This window comes from Podarcis muralis, chromosome 11, assembly GCF_964188315.1.
Source record: "Podarcis muralis chromosome 11, rPodMur119.hap1.1, whole genome shotgun sequence".
NCBI classification, from domain to species: domain Eukaryota; kingdom Metazoa; phylum Chordata; class Lepidosauria; order Squamata; family Lacertidae; genus Podarcis; species Podarcis muralis.
The window spans coordinates 1876990-1895618 of record NC_135665.1 but is presented as its reverse complement, the minus strand read 5'-3'; the positions used below and the strand labels follow the sequence as shown (position 1 = coordinate 1895618).

General features: G+C 45.1%; 1 protein-coding gene across 8 annotated transcripts in view; it reads right to left on the bottom strand.

Annotated features, from left to right (window-relative positions):
• SMC5 (structural maintenance of chromosomes 5) overlaps positions 1-18629 on the bottom strand; it is a 76238-nt gene that overhangs the window by 12788 nt on the left and 44821 nt on the right. For 5 of the 8 annotated variants that reach the window (XM_077935943.1, XM_028748082.2, XM_028748086.2 and 2 more), the window contains 7 exons: positions 16084-16209; positions 12875-12970; positions 12096-12200; positions 11169-11288; positions 9352-9531; positions 9176-9271; positions 6528-7418 (listed from right to left, as the gene is read on the bottom strand). In XM_077935943.1, coding sequence (XP_077792069.1) covers positions 7287-7418; positions 9176-9271; positions 9352-9531; positions 11169-11288; positions 12096-12200; positions 12875-12970; positions 16084-16209 — 855 coding nt within the window. In that variant the 3' untranslated portion in view covers positions 6528-7286. Of the gene's footprint in view, positions 1-2493; positions 3788-6527; positions 7419-9175; positions 9272-9351; positions 9532-11168; positions 11289-12095; positions 12201-12874; positions 12971-16083; positions 16210-18629 lie in introns of those variants that run through there. The other 3 variants (XM_028748083.2, XM_028748084.2, XM_028748085.2) reach the window with 2 other exon arrangements.

Genomic DNA, 18629 nt, shown 5'->3' with positions numbered 1-18629 from the left:
ATACAACTAATGAATAAAGGTGGGCACTGTGGGAGCGTCTGTTAATTTATTTGCTACTATAATGCCAGCACAGGGACACAGGTGGCGCTGTGGGTTAAACCACAGAGCCTAGGACTTGCTGATCAGAAGGTTGGCGGTTCGAATCCCTGTGACGGGGTGAGCTCCCGTTGCTCAGTCCCTGCTCCTGCCAACCTAGCAGTTCGAAAGCACGTCAAAGTGCAAGTAGATAAATAGGTACCGCTCCGGCGGAAAGGTAAACGGCGTTCCCGTGATCTGCTCTGGTTCGCCAGAAGCGGCTTAGTCATGCTGGCCACATGACCCAGAAGCTGTACGCCGGCTCCCTCGGCCAGTAAAGCGAGATGAGCGCCACAACCCCAGAGTCGGCCACGACTGGACCTAATGGTCAGGGGTCCCTTTACCTTTACCTATAATGCCAGCATCCTCAAAAACACAGTGCTAAAATAAGCTGTACTTTAGTTAACTGTAAGTTACTGGCAAAACTTGAACATTCCTCATTGCCTTATACCTGCCGCATTGCCTAAATGTCTGTGATAAAATAACCATTTGCATATTTTGTATAAGGTTTCACCAGAATTGCTTATTTAAAGTAACGAAAAGCTGTTCTGCTCCCTTTCCTTTCCCAGTGTTCCTTGGCAGACCTCAATGTTTAAGAATTTGTTGCTGTGCCTTCTCTCTTTAGAAACAAGGAGGCTTAGCCACCCAGACAGTCGTGGAACCTAACAATAAATATAATCCTTGCAATAAATCTGGACTCGTAGCGGCTAGAAAATCAACAGCAACCACCATTCACAACAACTTGAGGTCAGCAGTCTATCTACCTCACCGTTGTCATCTTCAGACTAATCTGGTGCATGCTTACTCAGAAGTAAGTTCCACAGCAGTCAGTCGGGAGTGCTCTTATGTAACCCTGCATAGGGTTACAACCTAACGCTCTCCTCCAAAAACACGTCATGCTGTAAAAAAGCAAGAATCTTCTAAGGACAAAGTAGAATTTCACTCGGAAATAAGTTACAGAGCTTTGGGATAGACCTCAAAATGGCCTTTTATGAGATTTAACTTGGTTCACTGAATAATCCCTAAGTAGGGTCTCTTCCCATTATTTTAAAATATAGAAAGGGGAAGGGCAGTGTGATGGGAAGGCTCGAAAGAGGCCAATGTGTCTTATCTTGAATTGGGCTGAGAAGCCAGTACAATTGCCACAGAACCAGTTAAAAATCTTAGCATCACCTAGTCCCCTGAGGTGAGCTGCAGAATCCGGTATTAGCTGAAATTACAGTGGTACCTTGGTTTTCAAACTTAATTCATTCTGGTCTGTTCTAAAACCAAAGCATTCTAAAACCAAGGTGTGCTTTCCCATAGAAAGTAATACAAAATGGATTAATCTGTTCCAGACTTTTAAAAATAACCCCTAAAACAGCAATTTAACATGAATTCTACTATGTAATGAGACCATTGATCCATAAAATGAAAGCAAGAAACCAGGCTGCAATCTACTATCCAGTATCAAAACTAGCAGTGATCTACCCATTGCCATTTGAGGGTCAGGCGGGAGGGGGGAGCTTAAGTGTGTGTGTGTGTAAACACTCAAACTGGAGGGGCGAGGAGCGCGCATGGAGAAGGAGGTGGCTAACTGGATGCAGGAGAGGGGAGTTTAAGTGGGAGGGAAGGAAAGGGAGGCAAAAGTTCTCTTCCCCTGCCCAAGCCAGCCCCCCCCCTCTTTTTCTCCCCTGCATGTTTTCCAGCATCTGCCCACACTCCCCATTCTGTCTCCTCTTTGGGCAACATTACAAAGCGGCAGCCCCAGCCTGTGCCCCCAGCCGCTCAGCCGGGTGGCTTGGAGCCCGCCTGCAGTGCAAGCTTGTGAATGCAGCGCCTGCGCTGGCTCGCCTGGATCTCGCTTGGGGTCGGGCTTGGGATGGCGGAGGGAAGGCGGGGGGGGGGGGAGTCAACCTGCCCAGCATAGTTCCCCCATCACACGCTCCCCCCCCCCCCAAACACCGTCTCTCTGCGCGCTGGGGAAAAGTCGCCAACTTCCAAGTCTCCCTACTTTGGAGTCACTTACATTCTGAGGAGCCGCCCAACTCCACTTTTGTACTGAGGAAAGAAGAAAGGGAAGGGAAGGAAGTGCGGCAGCCACTACTGGGGCCATGGCGCACGCTCAAAATGGAAGTGTGCACTCAAACTGGAGCATGTTCGGCTTCCAAAAAAAGTTCCAAAACCGGAACACTCATTTCTGGGTTTGAAGTGTTTGGGTTCCAAGTAGTTCAAGAACTAAGCTGTTCAAAAACCAAGGTCCCACTGTAAAACAAACTCTTTCCAAACGTGGGAAGCCCCCCCCCCTCCCCGCCCCGCCATTGCACCCGCTTCTTCCTCCTCCTGCTTGCTCTTCCCTGGCTGGCACTGCAGAAACGCAGATAGAAGAAAGCATTCAATATAAAGCGCAGACTTTTTTCTCTCACTTTCCACAGCAGCAATGAGGGTGGGAAAGCTTTCTTTTATTTGATGCAAAAGTACATATTAATGCAGAGTTGTTGGCTTGATTTGCAACAGGAAATTGACTACCTATTTGCACACTTGTTAATGTCTATATACAATTTACAAGTTTTGAAATCAAGACAGGTTACGATGAAACAGACTTTGGACTGAAACTAGTTGCTTGAGCTTCAGCAGCAGATGTGACAAGTCTGAGCTTCTTTGGTTTTGCACTCCAAGAGTAAAGGTTTGTTGGGGGGGAAATAGTGTGACTGCAAAACACCAAGTCCCAAGCACATTCCTCCCAATAAACTCTGCTCCCCGAATACAAAAGCCTTTGTCCCCATCCTTCCTGACCACTGACCATTTTGGCTGGGGCTCTTTAGCACATGGGTTGCCAGCCTTTTTTGACCAGTGGGCACCAGCCACAAAATGTTTGTAATGGGGGTGTGGGAGAATATTATTTATTCTAAACAGAAAGTTAACTCAGTCTCTGCACTAGGATCAAAAATTGAAGACAGCCAGCTGACCTCTTATATGCAATTCTGCGGCAGCAGCAGTAATAACAATAACAACAACAGTAACAACAACAATACTAACAAAAACAACACATTATTTATACCCCGCCCATTGGGCTGGATTTCCCCAGGCACTCTGGGCAGCTCTCAACAGAACACCAATAACAATAATAAAACAACAATAACAACAAACATTAAAAACTTCCCCAACAGGGCTGCCTTCAAATGTCTTCTAAAAGTCAGAGTTGTTTATTTCCTTGACATCTGATAGGAGGGCATTCCACAGGGCGGGCGCCACCACCGAGAAGGCCCTCTGTCTGGTTCCCAGTAACTTTGCTTCTCGCAGTGAAGGAACTGCCAGAAGGCCCTTGGAGCTGGACCTCAGAGTCCGGGCTGAACTTACTATCTCTCCATCTCCAATGCCTGTTTCTTCTTTTTTCCTGGCTGTTTCATGCAGGCACCCTTCATCCATATCACTATTCTGCATGCTACACAGCTTACCAAGGGACTTCTGGACTGTGGGGTAATAGTGTGGCTCAAAACTATTTTGAGAAGGGACACAAACATCCCACTCAAATATAAAGTGGAAGATGTATTCCCCCTTCTCAAGCACTTCTCATCACCTGCATGGTGAAACAGCCACACAGCAGTTCATTACTGTGTATTATAGTGGCCTCTGGTGGTGCATGTGATGATCTGGAGCTTGTTTCTTCTGTAAGGCACACCATTTGGTTAGGATTTGGGTCTCAGCAGTAGCTTTCCCCCAAAGACGAGCTCTGTAGTTGCATGATGAAAGAACACTGTTGAAAAGCTCTGTTGCAAAGGTACACACTGTGCTTTGCAACGACTCATACTGTATACATACTACTAACAAGTGTTTTTGAGGCTTCCAAGTTAAGGGAAGTGATGAAAGCGACAGCTAATGTTGCCCATCGTACCAATGTCGACAGAAGAATTCTCAAAATCAGGACAGTGGAGAAAAGCATGGCCTTCCATGGTTTTTGCCATGGAAATCAAAGTACTTGGAAGAGCTATACCTGCAGCATCAGGAGGGGGAAAAGAACAACCTTCCCCTTTCCTATCAACACAGTAAACTAAAAATAGTTTTGTAAGTTTTATAAGTTTGCCGAGCTGCAGAAAAACATAGTTAGCAAAGTAAGGCACATTGGCAGTCTCGAAAACGAAACATTGGGCATCCATGTGGTTCCAGCATCTCTGTTTTTAAGTAGAGGGGGTATAAATAATAATTTAAAAAATTATTATTATTATTATTATTTACTTGTACACCACCCATCTGGCCGGGCCTCCTCAGTCACTCTGGGCAGCCTCCAACAGGATATTAAAAATAGGATAAAACAGCAAACATTAAAAACTTCCCTAAACAGGGCTGCCTTCAGATGTCTTCTGAAAGTCAGGTACAGTACTTGTTTATTTCCTTGACATCTGATGGGAGGGCGTTCCACAGGGCGGGCACCACCACCGAGAAGGCCCTCTGCCTGGTTCCCTGTAACCTCACTTCTTTCAGCGAGGGAACCGCCAGAAGGCCCTCAAAGCTGGACCTCAGTGTCAGGGCTGAACGATGCGGTTGGAGACGCTCCTTCAGGTATACAGGACCAAGGCCGTTTAGGGCTTTAAAGGTCAGCACCAACACTTTGAATTGTGCTTGGAAACATACTGGGAGCCAATGTAGGTGTTTCAGGACCAGTGTTATATGGTCTCGGCTGCCACTCCCAGTCACCAGTCCAGCTGTCACATTCTGGATTAATTGCAGTTTCCGGGTCACCTTCAAAAGTAGCCCCACATAGAGCGAATTGCAGTAGTCCAAGCAGGAGATAACTAGAGTATGCACCACTCTGGCGAGACTGCAGGCCTGTAGGGTCTCAGCCTGCGTATCGGATGGAGCTAGTAGACAGCTGCCCTGGACACAGAATTGACCTGCGCCTCCATGGACAGCTGGGAGTCCAAAATGACTCCCAGGCTGTGCACCTGGTCCTTCAGGGCACAGTTACCCCATTCAGGACCAGGGAGTCCTTCACACCTGTCTGCCCCGTCCCCCAAAAACAGTACATCTGTCTTGTCAGGATTCAACCGCAATCTGTTTGCTGCTATCCATCTTCCAACTGCCTCCAGACACATACTGATGGACACCCAGCCCAAACCCCCTGATGATCTCTCCCAGCGGCTGCATGTAGATGTTGAAAAGCATGGGGGAGAGGACAGAACCCTGAGGCACCCCACAAGTGAGAGCCCAGGGGTCTGAACACCACTTTTTGGAAACGGCAGAAGGAGCAGAACCACTATATAGCAGTGTCCCCAGCTCCCAGCCCCTCAAAACGGTCCAGAATGATGTTATGGTCAATGGTATCAAAGGCCACTGAGAGATCCAGCAAAATATGGGTTGTTGTCATTCTTGTTTGTGTAGTGGGATTAAAAACAACAGTACCCAAAAAAGTGAGAAACATGCCAAAGTAGTAAGTGGAAAGTTGTGCTACAAAATGCCAACTAGGCTTTGGACAACTTGGAGATGAGAGAGAGAGAGAGAGAGAGAGAGAGAGAGAGAGAGAGAGAGAGAGAATTTTGGCAAATGATACAACAGCCCATCCCCCTCTCAAAATGTGGACATATTAAGATCAATCTGAAGACTTAACTAAGGCGTCTGCTGCTTTGGGTTTTTGATGGAGGAATGTTTCGCAATCATTCTCCCCAGTACTATTGAAACCTCAAATTTAAGCTCTATTTTTTCATGTATTGTGGAGAATGACTTTTTCAGGAATGCTCACACTTGAATATACCTGATAAAGAATCAACTGAATGCACACATACAGAATACTTTGATCCCTGGATTTCAATCTTGAATTAATTTTCAAATACGACTGTATCCAATTTGGCTGACCCCCTCACATAAGGGTGGGGAGAACGGAAGGTGATTCAGCTGCCTTTTCCAGAGCCTGGCCAGGCTCTCAATTGAAGTACCTTCCCGCCTACTAGAAATAATAACCCGAACTGAACTAAATCTATCCCGGGGGGGGGGGGGGGCATTAAGTGGTGATGTCAGGGGAGTAGGAGGACTTTGGATCCAAGCTATTTCCAAAGCCCTCCCTCTGACATTCTCAGAACACCCCCTTCAGCCTGACTAACAGGCCATCAGATATTCTTGCGGCAGCCCAGAGTGGGCATCAGATTTCCATCAGAAAGGGAGCTCCAATATATCCTATGATCCCAGAGACAGCCTTCCAAGGATCACAGACTGGGAATGACAAACTTATTCCACCCTTTCCAGTTTTGTTTCTCTTGGACAAACTTTACATCTCATTTTCACAAAGACAAAATTAATGTCTGAGGAAATCTGCTGACCAAGATAATATCAAACAACTGAAAATGTTTCTCATCCCATTTTGAACATGAGTATCATGGTAGTTTTATTTGCATTTTTCTCATATTTAAAGAATCTAAATATTGAGTTAAGTTTCCTAGTTTAGTCATGCACAATGATTCAAGTAGCAAAGATCTAATGAATCATTTCCAATATAAATTTATTATACAAAAAATAGTTTGGTAGCTTTTTTCCAGAAGTGTTTTGTTTTTTTTTTACATAAAAAGGTTTACAGGGTTAAAATTTAAGCATATCCCATCTTTTAAGTATAGTTCATTGTACAAAATGAGAACCACCAATTAAACAAATAGTTTCTGATTAGACAAAGAAAAAAACCACACTGGATATTTTATATTCTTGGCAAGTGTCTGAAACCTCTCATCCTCTCCCAGAGCACAAGTAAATTAAGATAGTACCTTAGCAGCAATTGTGAAGTACTTTTATAGTTGAGCATCTTGCATTAATTCCATACATCACGTCTTTAAAAAGCTTGCATAGTCTCTTTTAGCTCAAAACCATGGGCAGTGAAAACAGTTATATTTTCCTGCTGAACAAATTTGGTGAAATCTTTACCAGTTCACCAAAAACTGCCAAAGCGATGTCTGAACATTTAAAAGACATATAAAAAGAATTTAAATACAGCAAAGCTACATAGCTGTGAAAGACTACATGGGTGTTTCCCTCACAAATTCACTTCCAAAGCAGACTGAAAGGTAGCCAATATTAAAAGTGCTTGCAGAGGACAATGACCTGTAAGGTAGAAGGAAGTATACACTATACTCATGTAAGTCTCTTCAAGAGAGTTGTGCATTTAAGTAAATAAATAAAATAAAAATAAATAAAAGTTATTTGGACTTTTCCAACTAATTTTGATCAAGTTTCAAAAGGCACCTGGAAGACCTTTATGAACACAGAAATCGCAGCCGTCTTCTATGGAAGCACTTCAGGCTGAACTTGTTCGATTCTAGCATAGAAGATCCATTGTAGACCAACAGCACCGACATCCTCTGTGCATAAGTGAGGTTCTGCAGGAGCTGTCAACAAATCAAGAAAGAAGGCTCCATTATAAAGAGTCTGTCCATTGCCAATCACGTTTGTTTCTTAGTCAATATACACCAGTACTTCCACATCAGCCATAGTCCGTTTCCCAGGAACAAAATGCTATTTTACTTTCTCCTTTTTGGCACATATGCATTTTGGTAGTTACATATTAACACTGCATTTTAACGTTTCAGACCTTAAAACATAATAATCACAATGGGTTGGAGCCAAAGGTTTCCTTTTTATCAAAAGAAGTCCTTCCATAGGCAAACTCCCTCTGCCAAAGGAAGAGAATCTCTGGATCCCAGTCCAGCATAATTAAATGCTTGCCAAAATGAAAATACTAACCTTCCCCCTTAATATTTGCAGGGTTAGGATCCCCCTCAGGAGGAAATTCCATGGGGCCAGGGCCAAAATTGAAGGACCTGCTTCAACCTCCTTTATTTGATATTATAAAGAGATGGAATTAAATCAGAGCTGCCTACAAGTCTCAAAGAACAGAAGCATTCAAAGGGTTATGATGCTGCTTCCAGTATGAAAATCCCCAAGCATAAAGGATTTTATAAAACCATACCTATGCATTGGATTGCACTTGGGATGTCAATGAATAGACTGATTTAAAGCAGGTTTTAGATGTACTGGAAAATGTTCCCATCAATATTATGCATCATCAGGGGGTTTGGGGTGGGTGTTCATCAGTATGCGGATGATACCCAGCTCTTCCTCTCTTTCAAATCAGAACCAGGGAAGTTATTGAAGGTCCTGTGTGAGTGTCCGGAGGCAATTGAAGGATGGATGGCAGCTAATAGATTGAGGTTGAATCCCGATAAGACAGAAGTACTGTTTTGGGGGGACAGGGGGCGGACTGGTGTGGACTCTCTGGTCCTGAATGGGGTAACTGTGACCCTGATGGACCAGGTGCGCAGCCTGGGAGTCATTTTGGACTCCCAGCTGTCCATGGAGGTGCAGGTCAATTCTGTATCCAGGGCAGCTGTCTACCAACTCCACCTGGTACGCAGGCTGAGACCCTACCTGCCTGCGGACTGTCTCGCCAGAGTGGTGCATGCTCTAGTTATCTCCCGCTTGAACTACTGCAATGTGCTCTATGTGAGGCTACCTTTGAAGGTGACCCAGAAACTGCAATTAATCCAGAATGTGGCAGCTAAACTAGTGACTGGGAGTGGCAGCCGAGACCATATAACACTGGTCCTGAAACACCTACATTGGTTCCCAGTATGTTTCCAAGCACAATTCAAAGTGCTAAACGGCCTTGGCCCAGTATACCTGAAGGTTATACCCACATTGTTCAGCCCAGACACAGAGGTCCAGCTTTGAGGACCTTCTGGCGGTTCCCTCACTGCAAGAAGTGAGGTTACAGGGAACCAGGCAGAGGGCCTTCTCGGTAGTGGCGCCCGTCCTGTGGAACGCCCTCCCATCAGATGTCAAGGAAATAAACAAGTACTGTACCTGACTTTCAGAAGACATCTGAAGGCAGCCCTGTTTAGGAAGTTTTTAGTGTTTGATTCTATTTTTAATATTCAGTTGGAAGCCGCCCAGAGTGGCTGGGGAAACCCAGCCAGATGGGTGGGGTATAAATAATAAATTATTGTTGTTTGAATAAAGAATTGTAAATAACGTAGAGTAATAGCCAACTAAGTCATACTCAGCCGTACTTTAAGGCAACTGATTTTCATGGGTCTACTCAGAGTATCACTACTCTGTCACGCATAGCACCCACATAAGTACGCACCTTTGGTGTAATAAGGAAGTACTGAGAAGTGCTCGCTTTGCAAGCCGTTTCAACCACCACATCAAAGACTCTCCTTTCATTAACTGGGTCCATTCCCTGCAAAAGAAATAAACATGTTAACATTTTCTCTCCTGCTAATGAATACAGTATACCCTTTCATGTGCTGGCATATGTACCTGATTTATTTCATCCACCACTCTGAAGGGGCATCTGTTGAGTTCCTGCAAAGCCATCAGGTACAGCATCGTCGAAACACTTCTCTCCCCTCCACTCTGATGGTGTGGAGTCAGTTCGTGAAGTTGGGTGCTACTGCGAAACTTGACTCTAATCCGAATCCCGTATTTGTCATATTCCTCCTGTCATAACAGGATAGCAGTGTTAGAGATCTGCAAGTTGGCACATAAGGTAAAGGTAGACCCCTGACCATTAGGTCCAGTCGTGACCGACTCTGGGGTTGCGGTGCTCCGGGTCATGTGGCCAGCATGACTAAGCCGCTTCTGGCGAACCAGAGCAGCACATGGAAACACCGTTCACCTTCCCGCCAGAGTGGTACCTATTTATCTACTTGCACTTTGACGTGCTTTCGAACTGCTAGGTTGGCGGGAGCAGGGACTGAGCAACGGGAGCTCATCCCGTCGCGGAGATTTGAACCGCCGACCTTCTGATCAGCAAGTCCTAGGCTCTGTGGTTTAACGTACAGTGCCACCCATGTCCCTAAGTTGGCACATAGTCATGTACAATAAATCAAAGAGAGAAAATGCTGCTATCACAACAAATCAAAAGCTTATTTGCTTTCATTTCCCATCTTCTTGGCACTCAGTGCCATACATTTATTCCTGTCTCCAGGAGGCAGAGAAATACGGTAGATGTAACTATGGTTTGTGATTCAGACAGCATACCAAACCACAATTAATACCAACTCCCCCCCCCCCCAAACTAACTTCAAATCATGGACATGATTTAGAAGTCTTGTTTCAGCTTTATCTAACAACCCAATCCCAATCCCAACTATGCTCCAGTACTAGCATGAAAAAACACAAGCACACTTGCAGCAGTGTCAAACTGAGCCTTAACACAATACTCCTGTTATGGAAGGGACTGCTTTTCCACTCAACAGGCAGGAAGGGGCACTTGCACAACATCTTTTCCAGACCATTTGGAAGCCAAAGGCTGTGCTCACACAGCAGCACAAACCAGCACTAACATTTTGTAATAGCAAATAGGCACTTCCCTTCTGCTCCCCAACTGCTAAATTGTGACTAGCAAAATACTTGCCAATTATGATACATGGAAGGTGGTGAATGCAGGGCTAACACACACACACACACACACACACACGGTTTGTGTGCATGTGTAATGCATTTCTATGTGGTTGCAGGGATTTCCATCAGTGAGACTCGGGCCAGAAGGCAGGCTTTACCTCCCCACAGGGGACTCCCAAAACACAGCACTTCCCCTATCCCCATAGGAGTGCAAGCGAGAAAGAAAGACTATTGAGGTTAAACTGCCCCTGCTGTTTCCTGGTCTGAGTTGATGGTCTGATTTCTCCTTCTCAGTTGTATCCTACATATGCTCATTCCAAACCAAGCATTGCCAATGTGTTCTCTGGGGCTGACTCCAAAGTGAGCATGTTCTGCCCCTTTCATCTAAATAAACCTACTCAAGCTCTCAATTCCTAGTGCAGAGCACTGGGAACTACTTTTTATGTATTTGGAGTGTTTAGATGCTTCAAACTGAAAACACTTAAATAAAACTTATAGAACTGCTTGCCAGGGTTTGGTATAGAACATTATTGTTAATGCCAGTCTGGAAACAAAACAGTTTATACTTTCCAAGAAAGCCTGCTACTACCTTCCAAGAACTGTTTCAAAAGTGACAATATGAGAAAACAACTGGGTATTCCTTATTCTTTAATATAGGTGTGAAGATTCAGATATCCAGATGGAGAGATTTCCTCTCAATCTTAGACAAAATGTAACACTGATAATCATACCTCGTTTTCTGTATGTAGGTCCACTTCCCCGGCACACTGCATGGAACTAAAAAAGCCACTGAACTTTTCATTAATTTGCTCAACTAGCTGTTTCAAAGGGTTTAGCCACTTTTCCTTAGCCTAAAAAGGGAAAAAACACTCATGTTAGGAGGAGCAATTTTACAGCAGATACACATCTTTGTACTGCAGCAACCAGGAGGTTAAAGTTTTAAATATGCTATTTATTAATGGTGTCCCTAAACACCATCTGACATATGGGTTAGAAGGTGCATGTGCACCAATGTGCTGCGCCAGTTGTGATCCAGGGACTGGGGGTGGGGGTGGAGGAAATGAAGAGGGGAGGCTACACTGCCAGTTGCCATCCCCCTGTGGAAAACAAGAGCGCCAGGCAGAGGCTGTGCTGTGTTGACACTAGACCTGTGCACTGAATGCCAGCATGTGCAGGGTGTGCATGAATGGATATTCTCATCAAGTTGTCTTGGCTGCTGAAAGCCCCTGTGCAGGTCAAACACAAAGGATGCTCCGACCAACTTCACTCCCATTGGCCACACAGACCTGCTGATGTGCATGAAGCCACCCCACTGCACATGGAAGCTACTCAGTGGCGACCGGATGCCATGTGCTATCCATGTTACCATGGATGGGTGCTAGGACTGTGCTGCCGTGCTATGGCAGTGGGGGGGGTGGGTGTGGGCGTTCCACAAGTCCTTAGTCCTCTGCTCCAGCTGGCTGAACCTGCCGGCGGATGTGTGTACTCGGCTTGTGAGTTCCTTGCCTGCCATTCATATACCTCTTGCAAGGATGGATTTGTAGACTGTACTTATTATGATGATTTATTAGAAGGCCAACAGCTATTTATACACTCCCCTATATTATAATGCCTTATGGAGTGAAAATAATGGCAATAATAACCAATACACATAATACCTGTGAAATATTCTGCCTATAGTCATCCAATTCTTTTTTCTTCTCCTCCAGCTCCACTGTCATCTGTGCTATTTCTTCTGTCCTTTTGTTACATTCCTCAACAACCTGGCAGGAAGACATGACTCTCTTTAAGAGGTGACATCTTCCAAGTGGACAATACAGACGTTTTACAATCCAAATCCAAAGAAAGAAAACTACAAAGCCCATTACTTGTTGAAATAGAAAACAGACACGGAACCTGGTTACACATTCACAATACAAAATACATTTCTAGCTCAAGTGAAAAGAATATGAGGCAACACTGCACTTCTAACTGGGAGAACCTCAAACATTCAATAGCAGCACAGCTGTTTATTTAAAACTGGATCGGCCTCCATCAAATATAAAAATGGGTGGGTGCAGGGCCTGACTTTTAGGTGCACAGGGAGCATGAGGGTGGAGAGGTGAACGATTCCGCCTTTCCTCAGCTCCCCACAGTACATCACCAGAGACCAAGGGGCATTAACCAAACCAGTCTTATCATTATCATTAATTGTACTTTGAGCCAAAGCTAATTCTCTCCGCCCTCCCCCTGCAATCGCTGTTTTTTTCTTTCCTCTTTTTAAAAAATCAGAAGCAGCCCAGAACACAGTGGTCTCTGAGAAAAAAGGCTATTTAGAATTCTAATAGATTCAGAATATGGCATTTTACAACACATTGTTCCTGCTGCTTAGCTTATTATTGTTGTTATTACTAAGCAACGTAGTACAGTGTGGGAGTTAAATACTGGGGATACATACTGAAGCGCTGAGGCCTGTGAAACAGGAAGCTCTTGATTTCTCCTCATTCAGCAAAGCATCAATTTCATCCAGTGTGTTTGGAAGAGCAAGGAATGCCTAAAAGAAAGGACCTTGGTATCAACGCCAGGTAAAGGTAAAGGTACCCCTGCCCGTATGGGCCAGTCTTGCCAGACTCTAGGGTTGTGCGCTCATCTCACTCTATAGGCCGGGAGCCAGCGCTGTCCGCAGACACTTCCGGGTCACGTGGCCAGCGTGACAAGCTGCATCTGGCAAGCCAGCGCAGCACACGGAAACGCCGTTTACCTTCCCGCCAGTAAGCGGTCCCTATTTATCTACTTGCACCCGGGAGTGCTTTCGAACTGCTAGGTTGGCAGGCGCTGGGACCGAGCGACAGGAGCGCACCCCGCTGCGGGGATTCGAACTGCTGACCTTTCGATCGGCAAGCCCTAGGCGTTGAGGCTTTAACCCACAGTGCCACCCGCGTCCCTGGTATCAACGCCAACAACCCTGCAAAAACCTCGATTAGGATTTGAATAGAAATTGTTCCTTCATATGTATTCTCTGTCTGCCACTTGCTTGTTCTTCCTCTTGCTTTGGACATAGCCAAAGAAACCTTTTATTATTCTTTTTGACCTCTCTTACAAGCCTGAACTCATTCTGCGCTTTAGCCAGCCTGACCTCCCCCCTACAACCGTTGGCTACTTGTGATTTCCCCTTTCTTCCATTTCTTATACACGCCCTTAATTCTCAGCTCATCTGTAAGCTCCTTATGCAGCCACACCAGTAGCAGGAGTAGCAGGAAGCATTCTTTGGGCTGTGCCTTCCAAAGGCTGCCTGGAGTGTTCTAAGGTCTGCAACAACCCAATAATCCCCCCCTTCCACAACACATTTTTAAAAGGTATTGGATGTTAATCAGCCAAAGGCCTGGTTAAAGAGGAATGTTTCCACCTAGCGCCTAAAGTTGTATGATAAAGGTGCCAGCTGAACCTCCCTGGGGAGAGCATTCCACAAATGGGGAGCCACTGCAGAAAAGGCCCCGTTCTCATGTTGCCACCCTCTGGACCTAGTGTGGAGGAGGCACACAAAGAAAGGCCACAGAGGATGATCTCAGGGTCCTGGTAGGTTGATATGGGGAGAGCCGGTCCTTGAGGTATTGCACTGCTGAACTGTTAAGGCTTTATAGGTTAAATCCAGCACTTTGAATTGGGCCTGAGAACTGGTAACTAGTGCAGTCTATATTGTTTCACATAAACTTTTTGGAAATTAAGCAGTACATAAATTCTGTTTAATAAATAAAATAAATCATTATAATAAAGGAAGCCTTGTTGGGAATTACATCAATGATTGATAATCTGCTCTTTATTTTTAACTGTAACTAATATTTATAGATATGATGATGATCCAAAATTTTCTGAGATTGTAAAATATTTATTCTGGTACAATCAAACCTAAATGCCTCCATCATTGTACATTTCGGCTTCCAAATGCTGAAAACCCGGAAGTAACTGCTTCGGTTTTCGGAAGCCAAATGTGCTACGCGGCTTCAGTTTTGAGTTTCCCTATTGTATTGAGGCTTCTGCTTTCAGTTTTTGGTTTTTGAACGTTTCAGAAGTTGAATGGTCTTCTGGAACAGATTACATTAAAAAACTGAGGTTCCACTGTACAATAGTTAATGTATATACACTGATTAATAATAATGAACGTGATTCATTAAATAGGCAATCAGTATTTATAATTATTAATGAATTTATAACCATGCAATACTATATACTAAACTGTATTAGAAATCTATTATGGCAATATTCCATGCAATGAAATATGCATGCAGGGAGGGGGGGGAGGGGGAAAGGCGCCCAAGGCTATGCTTTGCCCAGGGTTACCTCTTCATGCCTTGCCATGTCTTAATTTGCTCACCAAGTTAAACATTCAGTGTTACAAACTTAGATAAAGTTCTCTATTGGATCAAAATTTTGAAGTGTCAGGGGGGATTTAAAATTTACAGTGTGCTGTGTGTTGGAAGGAGAATTACATGAAAATGATGGATCAGTGGTATTCAACACCTGTAAAATTAGCAAAGATGTACAGAACTGCTCCAAATGTTTGTTGGAAATGTAAGGAGAAGGCAGGCACGTTCTACCATAGAACGTGAAAGATAACAGGAGCATTCTGGGAAATATTTACAATGAGTTTAAAAAATGTTTAAAATAACATTTGGGGGAAAACCTGAGGCTTTTCTACTAGGTCTTTTAAGTGCAGAGATTCCAAAGGAGCAGAAATAACTATTCATGTACACAACGACAGCAGTGCGAATATTACTGGCCCAGAGGCAGAAAGACGATAAAGTTCCGACCAGATGAAGATGATGGACTACGCCGAAACGGCAAAAATGACTAGGAAAATCAGAAACCAGGAAGAGAAGAACTTTAAGAAGAATGGGGAAAATTTACAATGTACAGTGGTACCTCGGGATGCGAACAGGATCCGTTCCGGAGCCCCATTTGCATCCTGAATGGAACGTAAGACGTGACGGCGCGTGCGCGGATCACGTTTTGCCGCTTCCACACATGATGTCATTTTGAGCGTCTGCACATGCGGCAAAACCCGGAAGTAACATCCTCCGTTACTTCCGGGTTGCCGCGGAGTGCAACCCGAAAGTGCTGAACCTGAAGCACATTCAACCCGAGGTACGACTGTACTTAAGAGAACACTGTAAACAACTAAAAACTTTGGCAGGATTTGAGTAATGCTTGTAATATGCGAAGAACTATGGTAAAAATGGATTCTTTGTTAAACAAATAGAGAAAATAAGGGAGACAGTCGGGGGGGGGGGGAGAGATTGATAATGGTAACCATGGAAGGGCGGAGGGGAGTCGAAGGATTCAGGGAATCCTAAATGATGATGTTGATGTATAATGTTTGAATTCAAATTGGTTATGTAAAACTCAATAAAAATAATTTTTTTAGAAAATAAGTTTTTGAAGTGTCTTCAAATATATGGTAATATGAGGTGTACTGATGACTTTGAAAACATTTTCCTATTCATTTTCTTGAACTGTTCTAAAAGATAAAGGCCAGGAAACAGGCACTTTCGGAACAGAGCAAAAATGGTCCTATGTGATTGTGCAACAGTTTCCATCAACAAAAGATGGCTCTGCCTGGGGGTTAGTTGTGTGTGTGTCTGTGTGCCAGTCCTTTGTTGTGGCACCTACGTTGCTGAAATGTTCTGGAATACTTTGATCTGGACGAAGGTTGCAAGCTTGCATAGCTTTCCTCAGTAAACCTTTACAGTTCTCCAAGAGGGCGCGTCTCCTTTCATCCAGCTCCAAAAGCTGCTGCTGTAATAGACAGAAGGGGGGGAGGCAGTATTATTATTTTCATGAAAAACTCAGCAAAACGTTGACCAAAGCAAGGCCTTCAGAATTTGGGAGGAAGGGCAGGCTATAAATTCAATAAATAAATAATTACTCTGAAAAACTAAAAATGGAGCCTCAAGTAGAAAGGCCCCAGGGAGGACACCAGCCAGGTGCGGAAGGGAGGGCAGCTCCATCCAGCTCATTCCTGTGGCGTCTGCAGCTGCCATCAAGACAGAAGTCTGAGGGAAGAACTGTCTGGCAGGGTCTGGCTTCCTGGCTTGCTCCGCCAGAGTCCACTGCTCTGCTCCCAGATCGGCTCTGAGGGAGGAAAGTGTGCCTGGGCAGCCAGAATCAGCACAGAAGAAGAGGACCTTGAAGACCTTGTGCTTGAGTTTGCTCTTTCCCTCCTGCACTTCGTTTTTCCTTGGGTGGTGGGCCTTTTCACCCTGAGCAAAGGGCCAGTCCTACGACTGATTTTTGTAAGCCATTCTAGGACCCTTTCTGGTTAAAGAGTGGGGCACAAAATGCCTTAAGTAAATACATCATCTGTAGCATTGTAGATAAACCCTTAAATAATTTTTCAACACCTGCAAGTGTTATTCAACCTACATCTCACAACCTAAAAATAATTGTGTGAATTAGTCCACAAAGCTGTTTCTCACACAAACTTTTTCCACAAGATAAAATCTAGACCCATCTCAATGGAGGAAAACACATCTATTTGGATTTCCAGCGTTTATTTATTTCACGCATACGCACACAGCCCAGGGTGTCCTGGCCTAGGACTTCAGCAGCCGCTACAGTTTTCTAGCACACTATCACTGCACAGCATGTGGTCGCTGGCGAGTTGCTCAGGGAGTGAAGAGCAACCTGACTTCTGCCCCGGGCCAAGACAGCAAGCGCTGTGAGGGAGGCTGCCATTGCGGCCTCCTAGGAAGAGAAGCGAGAGGAAGACTAGCGGGGACCCGCCTGCTGACCAGAGAAACAGCAGCTGCAGGGAGCTGCCAAAGCAAATGCCAGACTCCAAGAGCAGCCACCCTGGGATGGCAAAGCAATAGGGAAACCCGTGCTGATCCCCACCCGGGGCCGGGGAAAGACGGCTGTTGTGTGTACTCCAAGAGAGCTGGCCAATTTGCCACAAGTACCATCTGATCTGAATATCCAGGAAATTCAGGCATTGGCACGGAGTCTGCTTGCTTTTCTTCCCCTCCTTTCCCCCCTTGCTATCTCTCCTCTGTGAGAAAGTGAGCCAGTGGGGTGTAGTGGCCAGAGAGTCCATGAAGCTCCCTGGGTGCCCTTGAGCCACTCGCTGTCTCTCAGCCTAACCTCACAGGGCTGTTGCGAGGATAAAATGGAGTAGAAGAAAACAATGGAGGAAAGGTGGGCCATAAATGCCATAGATAAATCAATAAACCAGTCTGATCTATTAATCTCTGTACAGCAACATATTCATCCACAGAAGGCATTTCAGAATCACAGGAGAGAGAAAAATGCCCAAGCTTCAAGGGTTAGGAAGCAGCTCACAGCAAGAGGAGCTGCCATCTTCCCTTTCCCCACTTGCTCCTGCTTTTACCAGCAGCTTGGCTGAGCCGCCAGAACTGTGCTGTGAATAATGGCAGCAGGGCCATCAGCTGGGGGGGGGGGCATTCAGGTCATGGAGGAACTGATGAGACACTGCCAGAACTCTGCTAGGCTCCAAACAGTCACGGACAACATCAAGGTTCAGCCACTTCTCAGAAGTTGTTTCGATTGTTGGGAGTGAATCAAATACGTAACTAGGAACTAGTGCCCGAGTTTGCTTTTTTCCTCTTCCCTCCCAATCATGTTTCCTTTTGTGTCATGAGTTTTAGGTTGTAAGCCCAAGGGCAGAGATTGTATACAGTGGTGCCTCGCAAGACGAAATTAATCTGTTCCGCAAGTCTCTTCATCTAGCGGTTTTTCCGTCTTGCGAAGCAACCCTATTAGCGGCTTAGCGGATTAGCGCTATTAGCGGCTTAGCGGCTATTAAAGGCTTAGCGGCTAAAAGGCTATTAGCGGCTTAGAAAAAGGGGGAAAGAAGCGGGAAAAAATCGCAAGACTCGCAAGACATTTTCGTCTTGCAAAGCAAGCCCATAGGGAAAATCGTCTTGCGAAGCAACTCAAAAATGGAAAACCCTTTCGTCTAGCGGGTTTTCCGTCTTGCGAGGCATTCGTCTTGCGGGGCACCACTGTAATTATGGATTCCCAAAAGCCCCTCTGGAAGACTTTTTGGGTTGAAAAGCAGGTTACAAATCAGGAGTTATTAATACGTTTGTCTCTCCAGATGTTGAACTCCTAACTCCCATCCTCTTTGCTCACTGGCAACGCTGCCTGGGGCTGATGGGAGCTGAAGTCTAGAGGATCTCAGGTTAGCTACATCCGGT